At 40.6% G+C, this 22,162-nt stretch overlaps 1 protein-coding gene across 3 annotated transcripts in view; it reads left to right on the forward strand.

Annotated features, from left to right (window-relative positions):
- Positions 1-19,750, forward strand: part of LOC127602372 (netrin receptor UNC5C-like) — a 156,170-nt gene extending 136,420 nt beyond the window's left edge. For 2 of the 3 annotated variants that reach the window (XM_052068440.1, XM_052068441.1), the window contains 10 exons: positions 2,308-2,499; positions 4,882-4,982; positions 7,306-7,441; positions 7,722-7,809; positions 9,847-10,015; positions 12,668-12,901; positions 15,546-15,695; positions 16,117-16,281; positions 17,615-17,793; positions 17,996-18,278. In XM_052068440.1, coding sequence (XP_051924400.1) covers positions 2,308-2,499; positions 4,882-4,982; positions 7,306-7,441; positions 7,722-7,809; positions 9,847-10,015; positions 12,668-12,901; positions 15,546-15,695; positions 16,117-16,281; positions 17,615-17,793; positions 17,996-18,158 — 1,577 coding nt within the window. In that variant the 3' untranslated portion in view covers positions 18,159-18,278. Of the gene's footprint in view, positions 1-2,307; positions 2,500-4,881; positions 4,983-7,305; positions 7,442-7,721; positions 7,810-9,846; positions 10,016-12,667; positions 12,902-15,545; positions 15,696-16,116; positions 16,282-17,614; positions 17,794-17,995; positions 18,279-18,610 lie in introns of those variants that run through there. The other variant, XM_052068442.1, reaches the window with a different exon arrangement.
- The last annotated feature ends 2,412 nt before the right edge of the window (positions 19,751-22,162 follow it).

Consider the following 22,162-nt stretch of genomic DNA (forward strand, 5'->3'; position numbering starts at 1 on the left):
GGGGAGTCAACTCAAGTCGCAGAGCTTTGAATTTGAATTTTGAAACGTTGGGTCTGTTCTTAGTCATCGATGTGACTTTAAAGTTCTCGATTATTGATTAGAAAAAAGAAAAGTAGGCTGGAAAACAGCAAAAAGACAAAAATCCAAACGTTGACTTTTTTACCACCTCTTCAAAATAAGATTAGACTTCTTCTCATGCTATTGACGTTATTGTTACGTTATGATATTCTCAATAAACGGCCGTTTCCCACATGTTAGGATTTTGAAAAAAAAAATGTAACGTTAAATTCATCATTTTTTTGAACAACATTAACTCATTCCATTCCGCGACATTTTATTTTTTATTCTTTGTTGCATTTGCATGAGGCAGCCTCTTGCTGCTTCTTACATTTGCATGGACGAAAACGTCCTGCTGTTTTCAGAAACTCCTCTCCCTGGTCACGGTGGAAGATTTTCCTCCCTACAAGCAATCCTCTGCGGTCGCCGATTTTAGATTTCTCCATCGCTACTGTTTCGAATGCCCTCTCTACTAACGACACGCTACTCCACCTGACTACGCTATTCCACAACTTGGCCGATCCATCCCTCACTCTACTTCTACTTGTTCTGTGGCATATTCCTTGCTGATCCCATACACCCACTGCCACCTGCTGGACAGATTTTAAATGATTTACAATTTACAATGCAGCCAGAGGCTGCGTCAGACAATTGTGCACACTATGGCGCAAAAACGTCATTGGTACGCGGCAGTAGCATCTTTTTCAAGACGTATTTATATGTCATGGGGTTTGAATAAGTCAAGAAGTTTTTTCATTGCATTGGTGTCTGACTTGATTCTCAAGCGACGCTAACTTTTACCTCGTCACAATACAACTTTTTCGCTTTAACGTTACTCCATTCTCTCACACTACTTTCCATCCTCATACTGTGACTTTTTCTGTTATTTTGACTTTTTCTGGAAATACGAATCGCTGATAAATGACCCCTTTACCTTATTTCTCGAAAGTTTACCCCTCCTCGCCCCCCGCGTGGGCATGGGCATTATAGATCCAACATCATACGCACGCACACACGCCCAAACCTATTAATCATCCAAGCGGGTCGAAATTGTTCACCCACGTCCAGTTGCTTTTTTTCCCCCCTCTCCTGTGTCATGTTGTCAGGAGGCCGCCTATTATGCCAGGCTGTCAAGCTGTAAAATGGCATTAAATAAACAATGAATAAACTTTCAAGTGACAGCTCTCATGTTGTGGCAAGCGTGCGCGGTCATCCACTGCCCGATTCAGCCTCCTCGATGACGCTTTTCAGATGGTTGACAGCGCCCTCACGTGGTCACTCTCGAAACTTTCTTATGAAGGCGTGCACGGGAAGTGAAAGGATTGAGCATAATAAAAACCGTCCATAAAAACCTTCGATAGCGTTTATCTTCACGAGAGTTCCAGGGTAAATAATAATATGGATTGTAATCAATAATATTAGTAAAATATTATTAATATGTTCAATATCATGCCATTTTAAAATTACTTTTCAAAAACTGAAATTTACCACCCAAACTAAAATTTGAAAAAAAGAATGCAGCTTTTGGTATGTTGCAGTGTACACCACTACAAACTACAAGTGCAGTCATAAGTTGTTAAAGTTGTTAAAGTGAAATGTTTGATGAGGTGGACATAATAAATTGAATATACAAGGCACATACAACAAGTGCATCCACCCGCAAGCCATTAAGTTTGACTGCTTGTCACAATAAATGTATTTGGTACATTTAAACGTTCTTAAACCAAAGATTTTTTTTAATCTCCTTCCTCACATCAACTTGTTGGTTTCCTTTCATCTGTTCTCCTCATGCTCATCTTGCGTCCGAGCCAATTCTTCAAACTTTTAAAACACATTCTTCTTTTGTGGAAGGCCACATGAATGTATAGATGAGTAGCCTATCTTTAAAACACCTCATGTCATATTGAAGGGGGATCCTTGTAAAATAATTAACAAGCTTATTAAGATGGAACAGATTTATGAAAAATGTCTCTCGCCCCGGTGTCTAGACTAATGCTCTTATTACGCATGCCCGGGGCCTGTTTAAAAGTTTCACGGGTCTTCCTTTCAGTCTGAAAGTGAAGGGAAATGAGATGATGTCATTGTTCTGGGAGTGTTTAAAGGATTCTCTAGTTGGACTGTTTTCAAGAAAAAAAGAAAAAATATGCTTTATTTATTTCAAATGGACTAAAAATGCAAAGAATTGGGAAACTAGAATGAATATATTCATTTATATGCAATAAAATCATTGTTTTTTTGTTTTTCTTCCAGCGGCTCCGAGCACGGACGATGTGGCTCTCTACGTGGGCGTGGTCATCGCCGTCATCATGTGCCTGGTCATCTCGGTCATCGTGGCGCTCTTCGTGTACCGCAAGACACATCGCGACTTCGACTCGGACATCATCGACACGTCGGCGCTCAACGGAGGGTTCCAGTCGGTCAACATCAAGACGGCCAGATCAGGTACTTGCAGCCTTTGGAGTCGGATCAATTGATCGGCTGTGTCAACAGGGCAGTGATGGTTATTTGTCAATCATGATCCTTTGATACCTTCTTCCGTCAACAAATTCTGAAATAGTACAAGCCAAGGTTTTCGTGAAAAGTCAGCTTGACTGACGAAATGGCTGCCTTGCACCAAAATAAGCATTTGAGCCATTTTCATACACTCTCTTATAACATGACCGGTGACGATGACACTGATCGACGAAACCCACTTCCGAGAGTGCTGAGTCAGTCTTTTTTTTTTTTATTTCCCGTCAGTCATCATTTGTCAGAAAATCGGGTGTCAATCAATGACTGACTGAAGGACTTCTGTGTGTGTTCAGTGTGACAGAACGGCCAACTCTGCAAGTCAATTCATCCGCATACTGCTTACTTTATCCGAGCTTGTTCCGCTGGCGCCACATTGAGTCCCACCCACACCATCCGTCATTCCCGTGGTTAAATTGCGCTCGTCTTTTCCCATCTGCGTTGCGTTTCTTTCCGTCCGGCTAATGGCGAGGACCCCGAGAAGCTCACTTCTTCACACATTAATTGCTCGACAAGAAATGTCAGGGAATTTGAAATCAATCAGGTGGTCACTGGAAAACTTTGCCCATTGCTGCTTCGCTAGTCACATATTCACTGATTATGCTCAGCAAACCAGATTTTATCCAATGCGCATCCTTGGAGACACTCGAAGATGAGCGACGGAGCCGTGTACTGTATAAATAAGACATTCCGTAATGCTTGTAAACATGACCGGTAAAATGCGAGAACTGAAAATGTTCCTACGCATATTGAACTGATGTCTTCCTGTGTATGTCTGTTTTTCCTTTTTTTTTCCATGTCATATCTGTGTTTTACATTGGAGATGTGGATTTATTTATGAGTGCTAGTGGGAGGCCAGGAAGTTAGCTAGAGGTACATGGACAAGTGTCATGTTTACATACGTCAACCGGGACAACTCAGGAAGTTGCCTTGTAAAAACATGCACAGGGGAGTTTTAAATGTGGAATATTTAAAGCAGAACTAAGGGTTAATATGTTCTGGATTTCCGGTATCCATTTGTTCGGTCTTTTTTTTTTTCCTGTAATGATGAGGCATTTGACAAAATGGGTCCAGCTAATGCGCTAAATGCTAACAGACCAAACTGTCGGATTGATGCTAAAATGTAACACGAGGTCCAACAAGACCATGAGAAATAGTCAAGTCTGCTATCCAGCTGTGTTGGCAGTGCCTCTAGTACTAGCCCGGCATTATATATGTCCTGGTTTGTCCAAAGATAATACATTCTATGGGAAAGTAGATAGGGCGGCCCGGTAGTCCAGTGGTTAGCACGTCGACTTCACAGTGCAGAGGTACCGGGTTCAATTCCAGCTCCGGCCTCCCTATGTGGAGTTTGCATGTTCTCCCGGGCCTGCGTGGGTTTTCTCCGGGTACTCCGGTTTCCTCCCACGTTCCAAAAACATGCGCTGCAGGCTGATTGAACTCTCTGAATTGGTCCCTAGGTGTGATTGTGAGTGCGGATGGTTGTTTGTCTCTGTGTGCCCTGCGATTGGCTGGCAACCGATTCAGGGTGTCCCCCGCCTACTGCCCGAAGACAGCTGGGATGGGCTCCAGCACCCCCCGCGACCCTAGTGAGAATCAAGCGGTTCGGAAATTGGATAGATAGATGGATGGATGGATGGGAAAGTAGATGATCTGCCATTGGCAACAACAAAGCACAATAATATATTCCACTGCTTCTCTGCAGTAGCACTGGCACAACATGAAAGCCGGCCTGGCCCTGGTCCTCGCCATAGCAACAACAAACGTGCTTGTCTCTGAAGAGTAATGTTAGCACTCGAAAATATTGTCCTGGCGGGTTCAACAAGACCATGAAAAATAGGTGAGCCTGGGTTGCCAAGGCAACAGCAAAGATTCAAACCTCCGAACAAAAATTTAGTAGTACTGCCAGCATGAGTACAGCAGGATATGGCTCGTCCAACAAGACCACGAAAGTCTGTGGCAAACACAAAAAAAAACGATTTTATCCCCCAAATAGTAATAATTGTGCTGCTGGTGTAACATTTGTCAAATGGTTTTAGTAACTTTGCTATTAGGCTAACAATTTTGTTGCTTTGGTTGACCGGGAAACCCATCCTTATGATTGTGCTCATGGTATCAAATTTGACTTTTTAAAAATTTCCGTTGTCCCTATTTCCACTCCCCCCGACCCCCCACCCCTCCACTTTTCCTTGCTCCAAGCTGATTTTTGTTCTGCCCCTCCTGATTTGACAAATGCGGCCGCCATGTACGATGGTCCCTCTTATGTCCTCCGTGGCCTGTCCGATAAAATCCCAATGACCAACTTTCCACTCTTAGAGCCCCTCCCCAACCTGAAGATTAAGGTGTACAACTCCTCCAGCCTCGTCACGCCGCAGGACGACCTCGGAGGAGACTTTACATCCAAGCTCTCTCCCAAGGTAAGGCTATTGAGTTGTTGTTTTTTTTGATATGTTGGCACAATAACCCCTAAAACACATTTTCCCGCGGCTTACTAAAATTCGTACGTTAAAATTCCATTCGCAACAAAGCCCATTGAGTCATACCTCATAATAAAGCACTAGAAGAGAGCTTATCAGATATGCGACAATAGTGCCACAGTAACGCTACTACGATGACATATTAATCAAAAACGTGTTACCGGTAATTGAAAATGGAGTCACTACGTGTTACCGATTAAACTCAAGACAAAAAAAAAACTAGCTGGTCGTACCTCAAATTAACTCCTTCATGCACCCTGTAACCTGATAACATGGTAAGCTGACCACTGTCCCTGAAAGGGTTAAAGCACATGATGAAGACCATCCAGTAATTTCACCACCGTAGCATTAGAGCTAGACAAAAAATGTTTTTCGTTCCTTAAAACTGACATCAATACCACCACTCGCTTATTAATTCTCCAAAACATGAATATGGAGCAACTGCTACGGAGTCATAGAGCATATTAAAGCACTTGAAGAAGGCTTTCCTGATATGTTTTCTTTCATTAAAAATTTGCATCGTTACTTGTCGCTTATGAAGACACACATCAGAAGTTCCTAATTTGCAACGAGCACCCCTGAGTCACACATAACAGTGCCTGATATTAAAGCACTTGTAGAGGCCCTTCTAGATCAGGAGACTTAAGAGACGACACAATGCCCTCAAAAAGATTGTTCGAAAATGGCAAAATGCTAAAAATGGCTCCTGACAAACGACCCTCCGTCATATCTCATATTAAAGCCCATAAAGTGATGCTTTCTGCATCAATAGTTATTTTCTCAATGTGCTCTCATAAAATAACACAGTAACAAAAAATAAATGAATAACCTGTCGCGACTCAATCACCTGAATAATGTTGCTGATGAAAACTGACATGTCAAAAAAATCTATTTGTAACACAAACCCCAAAGCTCACCGAGTCATATGTCCAATTAAAGCATTTCCAAATCTGTGAATGTATCTTTGAACAGATGAGACCATGACCCCAAAATATTGAAAAACTGCATCAATATGCTTATTGACCCCCCCCCCAAAAAAAATCTCCTTACACCAAACCATATCGAGTTATATGTCACATTAAACCACTAAAAGACGGCTTTCTCGATCCATAGCTATTTCGTCAGTGTGCCAAAAAAAAGGACTACGATATGCGTTCCAAATATGCGATCCTCTGAACATCATGTCCCACAGTGATGGCTAATAATGAAAAAAGTTTGGGTTTTTTTCTTGATTGAAAAGTCACAAGTCATCCTCGTCTCACCAAATCTTAAACTGAACCTGAATTCTAATGACCTATTTTACAAGTCAGTGCTCACATTTAGACCATGAAATGCAAAATAGCATATTTTTTTTCCTGCCACTTGATACCCTACGGTGATTTAAGATCTTGCTTCTTCCAGCTGAGCCTCATGGCGGCGCTCCCAGGCATGAGGCTCAGCTTCCCAGTAGCAGTTCTCAAGGAAATGTGTCCAACAAAAAAGAAAACACTGCTAAAACAATTTTTTTTGCATGGAAAACTTCAGGATGAACACATCGTCTCTTCTCAGTGACCAACTTTTACTTGTTGCCAAACTGATACTGTTACTTACAACGCTATTACATTACAACAGCAAATTATATGAATACAGTATCATAAATGAAACAAAAATATCATCCACAAACAGTCTTCAGAAAAATATTTTCTTCAATGTATATTAATAGTTTAAAAATAAGCAGTGAAGAAATATTGTACTCAATTTAATTTTTTTAAAAAGTTGAACAAATAAATTGAAAAATAATTGTCTTACCCTAATAAATAAAATAAAATGAAATAATAGCGCAATAAAAATGATGCAATTAAATAAAATGGCATCTCGTTACAGACCTCACAAAAACATTTTAACAAAAATGAAAAAAGGAAAATTAAGTTGAATTAAATAAAAGTAAATTAGCTTTTCTGCCTTCGTTTTGTAAAAATTTGAAAAAAAAAACTTCAATAATATATAATTTAATTAAGGAAATATTAGGTCAAGCCAACAAAGAAAATGCATTGAACAAAGCAAGTTCAACGACAAAATCCATCCAGTAAGGTAAAATAATGTTCTCTTGTCGAGCCGCTACAAAACAGTCAAGTAGAATAAAATAAAATTAAGGAACATTAATTACATGAGCTAGCTTTTCTGCCATGGTTGTATGTTAAAGAAAAAAAAAGTTCTCAACTGGAGCCAAATCTACTTCGCTTCTCATGGAGACACTGGCGCTCTTGTAACTTTGCCGTTGCAGTTGACACAGTCTCTGCTGGAGAACAGCGAAACCATGAACCTTCGGAACCAGAGCTTGGCCCGCACTCGAGACCCCTCGTGTACCGCGCACGGCTCCTTCAACAACCAGGGAGGACACCTCATTGTGCCCAACTCGGGTAAACGCAAGCCCACCTCCAAACAGACCCTTCTGCACCAAATCCATCTCCTCAGGGGAAGGAAATATTTCTGACATAGTTGATCGATGTACAGGAGAAACATTTTTTAATAACCTTTCTAATTTTACGTGAAAATACCACCAGTGAAAAGTAGGATCTAGTGCGACATTTATTGTCAGAGGTAGTTTATCTCGAAAGATGTCAATATGCTGGACTAATGCTCCCTTGCTCATTGCGCACGATGAGCTGAAAGAAGTTGTTTGTGCCGCTTGTGTTGCAGGAGTGAGTCTGCTGGTTCCGGCGGGCACCGTCCCCCAGGGCCGCGTCTACGAGATGTATGTGACGGTGCACAGGAAGGACAGCTCCAGGCAAGTCTTAGCCCCCCAACCCCCCGCCATCTTCCTCACGTCTTTCATGTGCCTTCGCAGCTGCTGGCCGAACATATTTTTTCCTCCTCATCGGAACATCTCGACGCGTATTCCTCGCCGTTATTAATATTTACATTCATTGATCGCTTCTGTTGATCAATAGCAGTGAATGCAGGGGCCATCTTTGATACATTTTTTCAGCTTTTTGGGGCAGACCAGCCAAGAGATGTTTTAATGTTTTGTTTTGATTTTTTTTTAAATATTATTCAAACTTAGAATATGAATCAGGCTTTACTTTTCAAAATGTTGAAGTATGAAAGTCATTTATGGGAAAGTCAACTTCATTTTATTTGAACTTATTGCGGTACAAATACTTGCTATTTTTTTACACTTAAAACTATTGGTCCAAAAATAACACCCCAAAATTATATACACTATGCTAAATATTTCTTTGTATTCTTATTATTATTTTATGTTTTCACGCAATGGACTATTACTATTAACTGTGCGATGCGTCACAGCGTTGCGACAGTTCAGTTGTTTCATAAAAATCCTTCTGAAGGATTTTAAGGACTTTGTTAGTGAATCATCTTGAGTCGAGGCGAAAGTATAACTTTTGTCAGCGCACAACATAGATGACTGGGATTTGCCTTGGGCCCCTAAATGACTAAATACGCGCCTGCTTTAGCTGCGAAGTGTCACATCAAATTTCAGAAAAATGCCGGGCCTCTAACTTCAAACGGTCGCCTTAATACAATTCCACACGCGTAATAGCCCAACGGATTAAGTGGCAAGCTCGGCGTTGGCCACGCCAACGTGACTGCGCTACATTTTGCCTCCTTGATGGAATGTTTATTTTATCTTCTTCTACTTCTCCCTTCATGAGTCATTAATGAGGTCCAGCGGCTGAATCAATAATGCTGTCGAGGATTAGTGCTGCCTCAAGCAGTGCTGCCCCACGCCCCCCCAATTTTTTTTTTTTTTAAGTCGAGACTCTAAAAAAAAAAAACCCAAGAAGACGTGCCTTGAAGCTGCATGGTCTTTCACACCAGCCATCAGGTGGCAACAGATCAAATGCTCATTTTTTAACGGCAAACTGATGTTTTTAAACATAAATTTTGCTTTGATAAAGTTGCGGACAGGTGATAGTTGAATGCGAGTGGAGGAAGATGACTGATGTTGGGCTGAGTGTAGCACAAGCGGCGGGGAGTGAGCATCGGGGATGTTTTCTCACTCGACTCACTCGGTTGGAGTTTCAAACACCCACACGCTGATGGGATTTCATTTTATTCCATTTTATTTGAAGTTTGTGGTTTTATTTTAAAAGGGCTTTGTATGTATTTTTTTTGTTTGTTTGTCTAAGAATTGCCTAATTAACTCACAACGTGTTGTCTAATTGCATAACTCTGAATTGTTTTTATTTGGATTTGGTTTCGAGTTATTAGTAGAATTAGTTACTTACATGTGATATTCGTGTGATCGTACTTTTTCGTTTAACATTTTTATACACCCATTGCATTTCATTTTATTATTTTTCAATGCATTTTAATGGCCGTAGGATATATCTGGATTTTCGCCAGTCGAAGGCCCGCCCGGTCCGAATCAATCAATCAAACTTTATTTATATTGCACTTTTCATATATAAAAATGCAACTCAAAGTGCTGTACATTGCCTTCATTTTATTTACCTGATATATGCTGTAATTTTCTGATATTATGATATAAATTGATAGATCATTTTTCATTAATTTCAGTCTGACGAGCCAGCAAAACTATATTTTTGTTTTATATTATATTTAAGATTAATTTTTTCATAGACTTGAATTAGTATTGTCCTTGTTGTTTGTTTGTATTATTTACTATATGTCATTGTTTACATTTAACATGCATCATCTTCCAAATTACATCTTAAGAGCATTTGGATTGTTTGACGAGTGCCCAGGAGTCGGACGACACACACACACAACACAGCCTGAGACTAAAACGACTCCCATCGACTTAAAATGCTGCGGTCACGTGTTTATCTGTTCGCCGCAGACCACCGGTGGAGGACGTGCAGACTGTGCTGAGTCCGGTGGTAAGCTGCGGACCCCCAGGAGCTCTACTGACCAGACCGGTCATCCTCACCATCCACCATTGTGCTGACAACGTCCACGAGGACTGGCTCATACAGCTGAAAAACCAACTGTCTATGGGCGAGTGGGAGGCGAGTGCACATGCTTCTTTGCTTATGTTTGTCTACAGTTACAAGTCTTTATTTATTTATGTATTTATTTATTTATACACTGCTTTGTGTGTTCTCATGACACTCTCGACATAGTTGAGTAGTGAATGATTACATTTCAACTCTGCGTCGAGCAACTGCAGCCCTGTCATGCTTTCATCAAGTTGTGCTTTGTATTGTGGGTGGGCGGGAACTAAGTATGCAAGTAGGTAGGTAAGGTAGGGGGTAGGTATGTTAGGTAGAGGATAGGTATCTTCGCAGTGAAGGTATACATACCGTATTTGGATATAAGAAAGGGAGGTACAGACTAAAAATTGGTCTCAAGATCAGATTGAGGTGAGCTGAAAAAAATTAAATTGTTTGCCTTTTCAGTTTTATTGCGGACTGAGCTTGAGGTACATTTTATGTAGCTTTGGCTCAGTGTGTACTTTAATGCGGATGGCCCACCCACCTAAAAAAAAATGTGTGGGATTCATTAGGAAAAGAATCAGGTGTAAAAACTGCCAAACTGTGACCCATGACAGGAGAAAGTTGCTTCGTCTTCGAAAATGGGTACAGTCGTAAAATTTGTTTTGCTTTTAACCACAGCTACACCGATCACCTATTACTCCATTTCCAGTTTTAACTCATCACGATGGGTATTTTGGTGTCCCTGTAGGATAATTGGACAATTTCTTGACCCAGTGTGCTGGGTCAAATTCTCAGCCAATGATATAAATAACCCAGCATTGGATCAGTCCTTTTTGGACCCAGCGCTCGGTAAGCCATTTCACCCACTTTTGTTTACTTTTGACCCAACGGTGTAAGAAGTGTACTAGCTAAGGTTGGTATGTCGGTAGAGGGTAAGTAGATGGGGTTGGTAGTTAGATAGGTGAGTATAGGGTAAGTCGTGTGGATAAGTAGCTTTAACATTTCATCTTTACCACGCACGTACAGTCGAATAATATCAAGCAGCGGAGTATACGAAAGCCACCCGTGACGATTGTTTCAGCAGCAAAAGGTAACATCCCCCAACACAGAGCACCCCATGCCTGACAACCTGTTCATCGACACGCGCACACGTTATGTGATATACACCACGTCTGTAGGGGATAAAGCAAATAGAAAAGCAGGCAAGAGTTCTCTTACAGGAGGTAGGAGACTCCTATCAGCTGCAATTTGTTATGCTCCTGTCGTCGTCCTCCTCTCTCATCTTTTTTTGTGTGTGTGTGTGTGTGCTTCTTTTAGCATGAAGCCTCAGCAATTTCAGCGAGTGTGTTTTTGTATACTGTGTGTGTGTGTGAGTGTGTGTGTGTTTGTGTGCGTGCGTGTGTGTATCATCCCCGTGCACTCGTCTTGTTTCTTATCACAGCTCCACACAATGTCTCTGCGCAATTAGCCATGCGTACGATGCTTGTGTGTGCGCCTGTATGTACGTGTGTGTCTGTGGGGGGTGAGGGTGAGGGGGGGGGCAACGTTTGCAGCAACAAGGATGGGGTATTGAAAATGAAAAGCGTCATTTGTTGGGAGGAAAATGTTCACCCCCCATACAAAAAAATACATTTAAGATCCAAATGGAGTGAAGTAATTAGATTCTGCAGGTGTCAGGCCACAGTGTGATTAGAACTACCGCTGATTACACATTCAAAGCATGTTGGCTCCCTCTGCCCTATTGGATTGAGTGGGTCACATCTCAAAAGCATTAGCGACAGACGCAGCGCAAGGGTGCCCACCCATGCGAGTGACCTGGCATACGAGCGATGCGACTTACGAGTTTTTTGAGCCACGGTATACAGATTTTCAGTTTTGACTTGAGATGGCAAGTGACTCAATGCATGACACAACGAGCTGTAAACTGGCAGATATAATTAGTTTATATTTTTCCAAAAAAAGCTTCACACTTTTAGTTGAGTTTCTGTCAAATGTACTATTTAATGACAAACTCAACATAAAACAGAAGAGAATTACACATTATGTATTCAAAACAACCACCTACTGTAGCCACAGCTACCTAAATGCTCAGGTACAATGGGAAACTCCATAGGAACAAAAGCTAACAATTATCATTATGTTGTTAGTGTTGTTCCCTTTTAAGCGACAAGTATCTGAAGGTGCTGCAACACATGTAGACAGACCATATAACAATGTTCACATGCATATATTCTTCATGCTCTGTGAAGACTGACTCTGAAATTAATGCTGTAGTGAGAAGTTGATCGAGAAGCTGAGTTTCCAGTATATCAATGTATCAGTTTTAGACTGCTGCCAGGGGGCAAAGATGCATACACCAGAATGAGCAACACAATTGACGGGAAAGGTGTGTTTCATTCTTTTTAATTGTATTGTATTTAATTCCACAGCTCTGATAGGCTCCAGCACGCCCGCAACCCTTGTGAAGATAAGCGGATTAGAAAATGGATGGATTGATGGATTTAATTCCATCATCACTGTGTGTTTTTTATAACTCGTAATATCAAATATATTAAAAATGGATCACAAAACTTGTTTTTTTTAAATGGGAGGCTTAAACAGATTAATTTGATAAGTAAAGAACATAAAGAGTTAGTAGGTAGGTAATATGGATAGCCAACACTCATCTTCAGCATAACAGACTGGCTCCACAGTAACGTGTGTGTGTGTATGTGTGTCCAACAGGATGTGGTGGTGGTGGGCGAGGAAAACTTCACCACTCCCTGCTACGTGCAGATGGACTCGGAAGCCTGTCACATCCTCACGGAGACTCTGGGCACGTACTGTCTGGTGGGCCAGTCGGTGGGCAAGGCGGCCGCCAAGAGGCTGAAGCTGGCTGTCTTTGGGCCCGTTTCTTGCACCACGCTGGACTACCACATCAGGGTGTACTGTCTGGACGACACGCAGGATGCGCTCAAGGTAAGAAACCCCGCACTTGTGTGGACACAACATTAGGTACAGTTGCATAATAATAACTATTAAGAATAAAAATAATATAACACAGTTCTAAGCAGTCAACCAGATCCCAGCTCCTGATTTAACTCTCTAAGCCCCGTAAGGCAAACATCCACACACACCCAACACTGTGTACAGTAATTATATTAAAACTGTTTATTTATTACATTCACTTTTATGATTTCTTAACCCTTTCAAAGGCGGCTAAAAAAAAAAAGTGCCTGCCAATTTAGAGCATTCTGACTGATCTTTCAAGGCTCACGGAATAGTGTGTTGTATGACTATGTAAACACAGAAACTACCAGCTTCTTTCAACACTCCAAAAATATTGTTTTGATTTTTTTCAATCGTAAAATGTGCATTGGTTTGACCCAAATCAACAATTTTGGACCTAAATGCAAAACAGAAAACAAGCTTTTGTTTCAAAAATATATATATTTTCGACACTACAGTGACTTTGATGCTCCTTTTTGCTTCAGTCATTCTTCAAACTTCTGCAACGCCTTTTTCTTGTATAAAGTTATTTATTTCATTAACAGTAAAAATTGTGCTTTTGATGGCAAAATAATGTATTTACAACAAATCAAGAGTGTAACAATGTCACACTTTACAAACTTTATAAATTCTTTGCATGCTATTCAGTCGTGGTAGTAGTATTTAGTAGTGTGTGTTTGGGTGTGCGTGCGTGTGTGCGTGTGCGTGTGTGTGTGTGTGTGCGTGTGCGTGCGCGTGCACGACGTACATGATGTCATCACTTGTACTTCTAAATGTATGTCATTCCCGTCATCTTTTCTCCCATTTTGTGGCATGCTCTGTTGTAAATTTAACCTGACAAACACTTTGATCAGTCACAAAATGCTTGTAACAGTCGCATTTCCTCGCTTCTGGCATGTTTGAGCAGCTTACACGTGCGTGAGCTCCTCCCCAAGAGATCCAATGCTGCCACCTTCGGGCCGATTTCATGATCACAGTTGCCCTAGGCTATTTTTCGCCCATTCCCATTAAAACAATGTAGCGGACAGTGATTGACGTTGAAGGGGCTCAAAGAGTTAATTTTTTTTATAAATTGCAATACTGTACCACCATCTTGGGGGGACTGAATGGCTTTTCAGTCCATTCGAGTTGCGAACAGTAATTAGATAAAGTAGTGAAACCTGCCATGTGCGACATGTGTGGCCCTGTATTTTTATATTCTTATTCTGGCTTAATTCTAATCTTTTCTGTTGCTCTATTTAATCACTAAGCACATTTTAGATGTAATCTAGTGTGTTTTTTTTTAATTGTCTGTTCAACATGTGCTCCAACTCCAAACCTCAATTCATCATAAGAAGAATTCACGGTGCTTTATTATATTCATTTGCATTCCGACATATTAAAGATTTTGTGTGTGTGTGGCGTCTTCATCTTGGCGGCGATAAACAAAACCGGGTCGAGCAATGTCAAACTAGCTGACGCTTTAGAGTTTAAACATATTCAAAAGCCCCAGAGGGAACATCTGATACGGGGGAGCTTAGCGCTGCTAATTTATGCATGAAGTGATCAAGTTGAGTAGCAACGCGTAGACACGCGCGCACGAACAGTGTGGTTAGCATTTCAAACAAGCAATTCCACCATTAAAAACGACTCTCGGAGAGATGCGGTTTAGCATATTACATACCACTTGTCTTTTTTACTTTTAATCTTGTAAAACGGGAGAAATTATGCAGAGCGGATGCCCACTCATGGAATGAACGCGCGAGTATCCCAACAAGCGACGTGGCCGCTTGTCCTGTATGTATTTAAACAACAAAATGTCGCCATTGATCGCAAATGTACACGTAAATGTAAATAAGCCGAGGTTGTTCAAATGTGCAGCCACATGCTGCTTTAGCATCATCACGTGGGTGTCTTCGGGCACCTTTAAGGGGGCTGAAAATTGAGTTTGTCTTTTTTTTTTGGAGGGGGGGGGGTAATAATAATGAAGCATTTTTAATCAAAGTAAATGTGTGTTCAATTTATTGGTAGTTTATTTTCATATTTATTTTCATTTTTTCTTAGATGAAATCAAATACCGTAACCAACTATTTAATGATATTTTGAATTAATAAAAATATTTTTAATAACCAATTTGAGGAGGGGAAATGGCTGAATTACTCCAACAAATATTGCAGCACTCATAATCACATAAATGCCACACGGGGCAAATTATTCTGATCTTGGTATCATATTATTATGGGTATGGAAAAGAAACAGTATCAAATGTTCAAACTTTGCAGTGGATTCATTTTTCTTTTTTGAAATCCAATGCAGTACATCTCGTACGTTTACGGTACTTGTATTTAGGTACAATACATTTCCATTTAGTCTTTTGGAACTGTTTGTTTTCAAACATTTATTTCCCAGTACATGTATGTATGTACAATACATTTTCATTGAAACATTATTTAAGCGCAGATTGAATTTCTTGTATTTAAGTCTGGGCTTACTGTTTGAATTGTACATAATGTTGCAGTCGCTTACAGTAGTATCGTACATTATTTAAATTTTTGTCATGACGTTGATACTTTTTTTAGAGGTGGTACGAAGAACCACTTGAATAGTTGATTGGCCACCGTTTGTTTTTTGGTAGGAGGTTCTTCAGATGGAGACGCATATGGGAGGCAAACTCCTGGACGAGCCCAAGACTCTCAACTTTAAGGACAGCACGCATAACCTGAGACTGTCCATTCATGATGTACCGCACCCGCACTGGAAGAGCAAACTTATTGCCAAATATCAGGTGAAACCACCGAGGCGCAAAAGTACTCACACTCTTGAGTTAAGTATTGATTTGACTCCTTAGTGTAAGTCAGGGGTCACCAAACTTTTTGAGAGTGAGAGCTACTTCATGTGTCCTGATTGTGTGAAGGGCTACCAAATTGATACGCGTCTGAAATAACATTTGTACAAATTAAATTTAATAATATTAGAACATTAGCTAGCTAGACGTATACTGTAGCTAGCTAGTTAGATAGCTAAATAGGTAGCTATAGAATCTATAATACTGCCCATGTTTGCATTTTTAAATCATAATTTCTACGAGCAAATCACAATCCTAGCACTGGCGGGCTACTGGTGTGGTCCTCACGGGCTACCTGGTGCTCGCGGGCACCACGTTGGAGACCCCTGGTGTAAGTCAACTTTTGTACGTACCCCTGCAGGAGATCCCCTTCTACCAGGTATGGAGCGCTAGCCAGAGGAGCCTCCACTGCACCTTCACGCTGGAGAGGATGAGCTCGGCCGTTACTGAGGTCAGCTGTAAGCTGTGCGTCAGGCAGGTGGAGGGCGAGGGGCAGATCTTTCAGCTCAGCAACACCCTGGAGGAGGTTCGAGCGCCACCATTCACACCGCACCATCATCAACTTGCTAATATAATAGCCGCCATAATCCCGGGTGACCGCTTTGTATCCCACAAGACAGAGTGACTTTATATGATGCCATTTAACTCATTAAATCCCAGCCATTTTCACCGGAGCCTAAATCCCAGCGTTTTACTGGATTTTGACTGATCTTGCAAGGCCCACAGAATATTTGTCTCTAATGCTAAAAATGTTTTTTTTCTTCCATTGTTCAGCAGTCAGCACTACAAAATGGCTAAGTTTCATGAAAATGGCGATTCCTGGGCAAAAAACGGTGAAAAGAGCTTTTTGTAAAAGCATGTATTTCAAGCACGTGAGGCACCACTGCCACCTACTGGTGGCTTTTTTATATGATTTACAATGCAAACGGCTTATTCTCATTCACAGATTGCATCAGACCTCCCTCCTCTCTATGACGCAAAAAAAAAAGACTTAGACGTACATGTACGTCCTTGGTAGGCAGGGCCTAATTTTAAACAGACATTACAAGTACGTCTTGTGGAATTAAATGGTTAAATACAAACTGGGCGAAAGCACCATTAAGGCCAGATGGACACCACACTGGTTAAAAAAAAAAAATAAAAAATTAAATTACTTTCAGTCAAATAGGAAGTGTGTATGTCTGTCACCGTTTCCGTCAGAATTTTATACCGCCCCAAAGGGGGCCATGCCTTCCCTTGTCGACGACAGACAATTGGCGGCAAGAATGTAATTTCCGCGTCACTCACAGGTGCCGCGCAAGCCGACACGCAGCCAAACAAAGAAAAAAATTTATATATATATACACACACACACACATTTATTCATTCATTGATTCATTAGCCGAACCATTTGGAGAAGTTCTGTGGATTGACCAAAGTCCTTGACGAACCTCCCGTCTCATTTGCACAATTTTCAGCCTAAAGCCCACCGCAGCCATGGCATGGGAATTCAAAACGATGACATTTGGAGCCCCCCTCCCCATCCCTCGCGCAAAAAAAAATATATATACAGTCTGACCTTTGAACCCATCCCGCATACACGCTCAGCTTTTGTCAGTATTGCAAAAATCAAAGCCTCGCTATTCCGGTCATGTTGGCATGACCTCTCGCCCCACTATGAATGATTGAACAGTCGCAGGCAGCTCGACTTAAGACTTTGTGACTTGTGGACCTTTGAGAGTATGCAAGTTCGTGGAGGAACTTCTCTGTGTGCTCGGCTTCATCTTTGGGCATCCTGCTCTTTATTAGTGTTCCTGAGAAGCGACTTTATTCAGGGAAACACGTGACAATTATTATTATTTTTTTTCAATTCATTGTAGGAGCTCCAGTGCATAGACACGTCCCTGATGGACCCAGCCAGCAACATTACCACGTTAGTTGGGCCCAACGCCTTCCGCATCCCCCTGTCCATCAGACACAAACTGTGCGGGAGTCTGGACGCACCGCAGACAAGAGGCAACGACTGGAGGATGCTGGCCCACAAGCTCAACTTGGACAGGTTGCTTCAGTCCTCCAAATGACCCGACACCACATGCACACTCAAACATGAAAGGACCAAAGTATAAATCCAATTTGATACATTGGTTCAATTAGCTAGTTTGAGTTTTTCCTGATGGATGAAAGCTGTAAAAATTCTCAAAGCGTCAAGGCACCACTGTACGGTGAACGTGAGCTTCATGTTTGTTTTTGGCATTCCTCAGGTACTTGAACTACTTCGCCACCAAGTCCAGTCCGACAGGTGTCATCCTGGACCTGTGGGAGGCCCAGCATTTCCCCGACGGGGACCTCAACGAACTGGCGGCCGTGCTGGAAGAGATGGGTCGACATGATAGCAACTTCTGCTCCATGACCGTGGAACACTGACCGGGTTAGGGACCAACGACTGTGGACAAATGGCAACGGGTGTGACCATGTACGCGGGCCAGGCTAACCCAGGGGGACGCGAGCAGAACGACCAAAAAAAAAAAAACGAACTAAATAAAAGCAGTGTCTTTTTACTTGCCTAGAATGAGCTAAACTAGCGATGTTACTTAAAAGTGGCATCGTCGGTAGCGGGCCAAGAAAACAAACTAAGGATAGAAGAAAAGCGTTAGCGATTGTTGCAAACTGCTAGCTAAAGGGATCGAGCTAAGGACATGAATTCAGGGAAAGCGTTTGCTAAACGCTGGCGAGCATAAAAGGAAGCTAGTTTAAGAAAAAAATGTTTTGACGGGTGAGTGTACGACTGTCAGCCTGTCGGGAACAAACTGTTTAGTTGAATGGCTGGGGATAAAAGTGGCATTGTAAGTAGTGAGCTAACAAAGTGAGCTAAATAGGAGCTCCAGTGCATAGACACTGTTTTTATGTTGTGGCCTGAGGGACACTTGCTAACCCCTAGCGAGCATAAATGGAACATAGCTTGAAAGACGCTTTGAGGAGTGTTTTTACGGCTTTCATCCGTCGGGAACGATCCAAACGAGCTATGTTGTTGAAAAATTGGCATTGTATGTCGTGGGCTCATAACGCAAGATAAGGACATAGTTGGAGGGAAAACGTTGGCGATGAATGCTAACTGCTAGCATGGTAAACGAAAGCCAGCTCAAACATGTATACATTTACAATTTTTAAAAATGCAAGAGACGAAACGACACGGCTACTCAGAGGCCGTGCCGTGTTGCAACTGTTAACCAGAGGTCCTGCCAAGCCACAATAAGCCCGCCTCCACTCAGATCCTGTCATGAATCGACCGGTTTCACCGATGCGAGCGTGAAGTGCAGATGTATTGATATGAGCGGGAGAACATGCGAACAATAGATTCTCCCTTGTTATTATTCCTATTTTTATTTCATGATACTAATTATTATTGAATGAATGCAAGCCATGGCAAGAGAGCCTATGAGTTACAACTGCAAAAAGCAGTATTATTTTTCGTAATGACGAACAACCAGCAGGGGGTATAAGAAAGAGGACAAGGCGGCGATCGCACCACATGATTAATACACCTGTGTTGTTTTTTTTCAAAATATGTCATGGATTATTCATCCAGAGCAATTTTGGTGTGTTGTCACATCACCACCATGTCTTTCTTGATCTCTAGTGCCATCCAGTGGCCTTGATAAAACAGTTTACTTGTCTTTTCAGTTTAATGACTCATGTAAATACATGATTGTCAGATGTTAAGTAAATTCACATATTTTTTCCTCATTGAAGATTATTGTAGTTGTGATAATAACTAATTATTTGAGTTAGATTTTAGGTTTTCAAAAAATGTCCATGTCACCGCGTTTTTTATATTTATTTTTTTAGATGAACCCCCAAAAAAGTTATTTAGAAATCAATCTCAAAGCATGAATTTATTTTTTATGTTTATTTTTTCCATATTTTGGTTGTCAAAATATATTTGAGGCCTTGGGATTCATTATTACAAAAAGATATTTAATGTATTTAAACAATAAGATAAATATTTGAAAGAGTTTTTTTTGTAAGAGCAGCCCAGTCAGCAAAATTGGTCTGGCCCAGCTCTGGGGCAGACACGGCACGTACACTCGGCCCACATACCTCAATGAATGACGGTCCTGCAGTGGCCCACGTCTGGCATCCATGATGTGGGCCGCATTCGGCCCAGATCTGAGCCGCATTGTAAAACCATATCTGGCTCTACTCCGGCCCGACGCTGGCCCAGAACAGGTTCCTGATATCAGCCTGAATTCAACCTCAACTAAGCCACATATTTCATGAGCCATATTTGACCCACATTTTAAAAAAAGTCTCAAAAACGACTGCTATAAAAATATGTTTATTGTTATAATTTGTGAACCTCACATATTTGGTCATTGGAATATTTGGTCAGTGGCTCGGATAATGGATGGATTTAAATATTTTACTCTGAATCATATTGAATAACTGAATCTGAATTGTACAATCTGAATTTGAAACGATATACTTTTTTTCTTTGAAACTGTATTTGATCCTCACTGAAAATTAAATTCAGTTTATTTTCATATGCAGTCTTAAAAATACAAAACAACATTTTTTTCAACGTCAGATTTAGTTTTTGAATTGAGGTACTAAGTTTTAAATTAACTTTATGGTCACGTATGAAGTATCCGTTTTTTTTTTTTTTTTTTTTTTTTTGTATAGTATAGTATAGTTAGTTTTGGACGAAAAAAAAACGACCATGCATAGTAAGGCGTTTTTAACCGAAAAAAAGACAATGTATAGTAAAGCGTTTTTGGATCAAATTTTTAGCCGAAAAAAACAACCATGTATAGTTAGGCCTTTTTGGACCCAAAAAAACCCCGACCATGTATAGGAAGGCATCTGTGGAGAAAAGTTTTAGCCGAAAAAAAACGACCATGTACAGTTAGGCGTTTTTAGCAGAAAAAAATGACCAGGTATAATTAGTAAGGCATTTTTAGCCGAAAAAAACGACCATGTACAGTAAGGCCTTTTTGGACGAAATGTTTAGCCGAAAAAAACCGACCATGTATAGTGAGGCGTTTTTGGACGAATTTTTTTGCCGAAAAAACGTCCATATATAGTAAGGCGTTTTTAGCTGGAAAAAAAAACATGTATGGAAAGGCATTTTTGGATGAAAATTTTAGCCGAAAAAAATTACCATGTATAGTAAGGCCTTTTTGGACGAAGAAAACGACCATGTAGAGTCAGGCATTTTTGGACAAAATTTTTAGCCGAAAAAAACGACCATGTATAGGAAGGCGTTTTTAGCCGAAAAAAACGACCATTTATAGGAAGGCGTTTTTAGCCGAAAAAAAAAACATGTATGGAAAGGCATTTTTGGCCGAAAATTTTAGCCGAAAAAAATGACCAAGTATAGTAAGGCGTTTTTGGACAAACTTTTTAGCCGAAAAAAACAACCATGTATAGTAAGGCGTTTTTGGACAAAATTTTTAGCCGAAAAAAACGACCATGCATAGTAAGGCGTTTATGGACCAAATTTGTATCCGAAAAAACGACAATGTATAGTAAGGAGCTTTTGGACAAAATTTTTATCCGAAAAAAAACGACCATGTATAGTAAGGCGTTTTTGGATGAAAAAAACGACCATGTATAGTAAGGCGTTTTGGGACGACATTTTTTGCCGAAAAAAAAACGACCATGTATAGTAAGGCGTTTTTGGACGAAATTTGTATTTTAAAAAAAACGCCATGTATAGTAAGGTGCTTTTGGACGAAATTTTTATCCGAAAAAAACCGACCATGTATAGTAAGGAGTTTATGGACGAAATTTTTAGCCGAAAAAAACGACCCTGTATAGTAAGGCGTTTTTAGCCGAAAAAAACGACCGTGTATAGTAAGGCGTTTTTGGACGAAATTTATATCTAAAAAAACCAAAATGGTCATTTTTTTTTGGTTAAAAACGCCATGGTATACATGGTCGTTTTTTTCGGCTAAAACGCCTTACTATACATGGTTGTTTTTTTTCGTCCAAAAAGGCCTTACTATAAATGGTCGTTTTTTTTCGGCTAAAAACGCCTTACTATACATGGTCATTTTTTTCGTCCAGAAACACCTTACTATACATGGTAGTTTTTTTTTCGGCCAGAAATGTCATCCAAAAACGCCTTATATCCATGGTCGGTTTTTTTTCGGCTAAAAACGGCTTACTATATACATGGTCGTTTTTATTTCGCCTAAAAACGCCTTACTATATACATGGTCGTTTTTTATTTCGGCTAAAAATTTTGTCCAAAAACGCCTTATATACATGGTCGTTTTTTTCGGGTAAAAATTTCATCCAAAAACGCCTTTCTATATTTGTTTTTTTTTTCGGCTAAAAACGCCTTACTATACGTGGTCATTTTTTTCGGCTAAAGATTTCGTCCAAAAACACCTTATATACATGGTCGTTTTTTTGGTCCAAAAAGG

This window comes from Hippocampus zosterae, chromosome 6 (genome assembly GCF_025434085.1).
Source record: "Hippocampus zosterae strain Florida chromosome 6, ASM2543408v3, whole genome shotgun sequence".
Classification (NCBI taxonomy): domain Eukaryota; kingdom Metazoa; phylum Chordata; class Actinopteri; order Syngnathiformes; family Syngnathidae; genus Hippocampus; species Hippocampus zosterae.